Source organism: Cebus imitator, unplaced genomic scaffold (assembly GCF_001604975.1).
Source record: "Cebus imitator isolate Cc_AM_T3 unplaced genomic scaffold, Cebus_imitator-1.0 Scaffold24, whole genome shotgun sequence".
NCBI classification, from domain to species: Eukaryota; Metazoa; Chordata; class Mammalia; order Primates; family Cebidae; genus Cebus; species Cebus imitator.
This window is the reverse complement of record NW_016107339.1, coordinates 9,204,016-9,207,018: the sequence shown is the minus strand read 5'-3', so window position 1 is coordinate 9,207,018 and position 3,003 is coordinate 9,204,016. Positions and strand designations below refer to the sequence as shown.

The following is a 3,003-nucleotide window of genomic DNA, read 5'->3' as shown; positions in this document are numbered from 1 at the left end:
TTTTGAGACAGGGTCTCCCTCTATCACCCAGGCTGGAGTGCGTTGGCGTGATCTGAGCTCACTGCAATCTCCACCTCCTGGGTTCAAGAGATTCTTGTGCCTCAGCCTCCTGAGTCATTGGGACCACAGGCATGTGCACCATGTCCAGCTAATTTTTGTATTTTTAGAAGAGATGGCTCATATTGCCCAGGCTGGTCTCAAACTCCTGGCTTCAAGTGACCCACCCGCCTTGACCTCCCAAAATGCTGGGATTACAGGCATGAGCCACTGCACCTGGCCAATATTATTTTCTTTAATGTTTTATTATGGAAAATTTAAAGCCGAGAAAATGGTACGATGAACCCTCATATACTCATCCAGGTTTGAAATCCAATTTCCCTTTTTGTTGAATCCATTGTCAAAAATTGTCATCTCCCCCTCACACTGGGTCAACTTAGCGGCTGCTGACATTGCAGGAGCTGTAGGTCCCACTTGCTTGGAGCGAGGCCCAGTTGCAGGAGCATTTGCTGTGCTCAACAGGATTAGGAAGGTAGCGGACAAGCTCTGCGTCCCTGTCCGTCAAATTTGAATTATCTTTTGGGCACAATCCACCTCCCTCCACTCCACAGTGCTGTGCCTGGGACCTGGGGTATGACAAGTCTGAACTGGTTGCCTCCCTCCTGTTGCAGGTGCGGGAGCTGATGGATGCTGAGTTCCCCCACTCCTTCCTGGTGTCCGGGAAGCAGCGCACCCTGGAGCTGCAAGCCCGGTAAAGGGGCTGGGGCGGCAGCCGGGCCAGGCGGGAAAACTGGGAGGGGCTGCTCTCCTCAACACCTGTGTTCACTTTCCGAGCAGGTCCCAGGAGGAAATGATTTCCTGGATGCAGGTATGGGAACGCTCCAGGGCTTCCGGGAGTCTTTTTTCTTTTTTTCTCTTTCGAATTAATGGACTATCCAGTGGCTCACGCCTGTAATCCAAGCACTTTGGAGGCCAAGGCGGGGGATCACCTGAGGTCGGGAGTTCATGACCAGCCTGACCAACATGGTGAAACCCCGTCTTTAAAAATAAATAAATAAATAAAAAGAAAAGAATTAATGGGCTATCATGCTGAAGCTCCTGGGATTCTGACCCTAGCGTATTGGGGCTGAAGGGGAGGAAGTGGTGTGTGTGTGCCGGGGGGGTGGGGGGGGAAGGAATGCTCGTGTGTGTGTGCGTGTGTGTGTGTGTTCATGTGTGTATGCATGTGTGTGCATCTGTGTGTGCATGTCTGTGTGTTTGTGTCTGTGTGTGTGTGTGCGTGCATGCATGTGTATGCATCTGTGCGTGCATGTCTGTATGTGTGCTTGTGTGTGTGCCTGCATGTGTGTACATGTGTTTGTGTGTCTGTGCTTGTGTGTATTCATGTGTGTGCACGCATGTATGTATGTGTCTGTGTGTGTGTGTGCACACTCCCACACCTGCATGTGCCCAGCAGCTTCCTGCTCTTCCTAAGGAGCTGGTCTGTGGCAGTTTGGAGATGGATCTGGGTTCCTATCTTGCTGCTTCTCACTGCCTAGCTGGGCAGTCCAGGGCCAGTCACTTACCTTCTCTGAGCTTCAGTTTTTATACCTGTAATCTGGGGCTGGTAGTTTCTCCTCCCCTAAGGCAGCCTGTGTGTGTGAAGAATCCAGTGCCCGGCACTCAGTGGGCTTTCAGCCCTGTCTGTTGCATGTGTGGATGGATGGACAGAGGAGCAGCGCCTCCCTCCCATTCCTCAAGCCCCCAACCCTTGTCCTCCCTGCACCCAGGCCTTCCAAGCAGCCATTGACCAAATCGAGAAGCGGAATGAAACCTTCAAGGCTGCTGCCCAGGGGCCTGAGGGAGACACGCAGGAACAGGAGGTAAATGAAGCCTTCTTCATCCCTTGCTGGGGCCACCAGCCCAAACAGAGTTTGTTCCCTATGTTCTACCTGTACCAGCTGGGAGGGATGGGGAGAGTCACCTGCCAGGAGAGACCGAAGGGACCTGGGGAAGCCCTCTCAGTGCATCCCCCAACTCTGTGCCTGAGCATTCCGGTTAGCACAGCTGTCACGGGGAAGGGCTTCACCTCTCTGCAGTTCCAGCTGCAGGGGGCAGTAGGGTTTTGGGTTTCAAAGTATCTGCAAAATGTAAAGTCTTGGGGAAGATGGAAGGAGAGTGCAGTAGGGGCTGGGGAGGACGTCTGCAGTGTGAGTTCAGATTTGAGCTCAACTCCAGCCTGCCAAGTCACTTGACCTCTCTGGGCCTGCTTCCTCGCCTATATGTTAGGAATGATAGTAACTATCCTATCAGAAGGTCTCGATCAGGTCAGTCAGCTTCCTGCAGAAGCCCCAGGGAAGCCCAACACACAGAATCCCTGCCACAGCAGGTGGGCACAGGGCCCCAGGTCCTTGGAGGATGGACAAAGAGGGTCACCATCGGCCTTAACCCACAGCTGCAGTCTGAGGAGCTGGGCCTCCGGGCACCGCAGTGGGTCCGGGACAAGATGGTGACCATGTGCATGCGCTGCCAGGAGCCCTTCAACGCCCTGACGCGCCGCCGCCACCACTGCCGGGCCTGCGGTTACGTGAGTACTTCTGCGAGCACTCCCGCCTCTACCTGCCCCACCCAGGCCTCCACCTGTGTCACCTAGAATGCCACCCGTCCCACCTAGGCCTCTACCTGTGTCACCCAGGCCTCCACCTGTGTCACCTAGGTCTCCACCTGTCTCACCCAGGCCTCCACCTGTGTCACCCAGGCCTCCACCTGTGTCACCTAGGTCTCCACCTGTCCCACCTAGGCCTCCACCTGTGCTACCCAGGCCTCCACCTATCCCACCTAGGCCTCCACCTGTCCCATCAAAGCCTCCACCTGTCCACCTAGGCTTCCACCTGTTTCACCCAGGCCTCCACCTGTGTCACCAAGGCCTCCACCTGTCCTACCCAGACCTCCACCTGTCCCACCTAGGCCTCCACCTGTGTCACCCAGGCCTCCACCTGTCCCACCTAGGCCACCACCTGTGTCACC

The 3,003-nt window shown here is 55.3% G+C and overlaps 1 protein-coding gene across 4 annotated transcripts in view; it reads left to right on the top strand.

The window, feature by feature from the left end:
- FGD2 (FYVE, RhoGEF and PH domain containing 2) overlaps positions 1 to 3,003 on the top strand; it is a 25,784-nt gene that overhangs the window by 14,309 nt on the left and 8,472 nt on the right. For all 4 annotated transcript variants that reach the window (XM_037736242.1, XM_017522573.2, XM_017522571.2 and 1 more), the window contains exons 10-13: positions 669 to 748; positions 835 to 865; positions 1,767 to 1,859; positions 2,432 to 2,563. In XM_037736242.1, the coding sequence (XP_037592170.1) occupies positions 669 to 748; positions 835 to 865; positions 1,767 to 1,859; positions 2,432 to 2,563 (336 nt within the window). The remainder of the gene's footprint in view (positions 1 to 668; positions 749 to 834; positions 866 to 1,766; positions 1,860 to 2,431; positions 2,564 to 3,003) is intronic.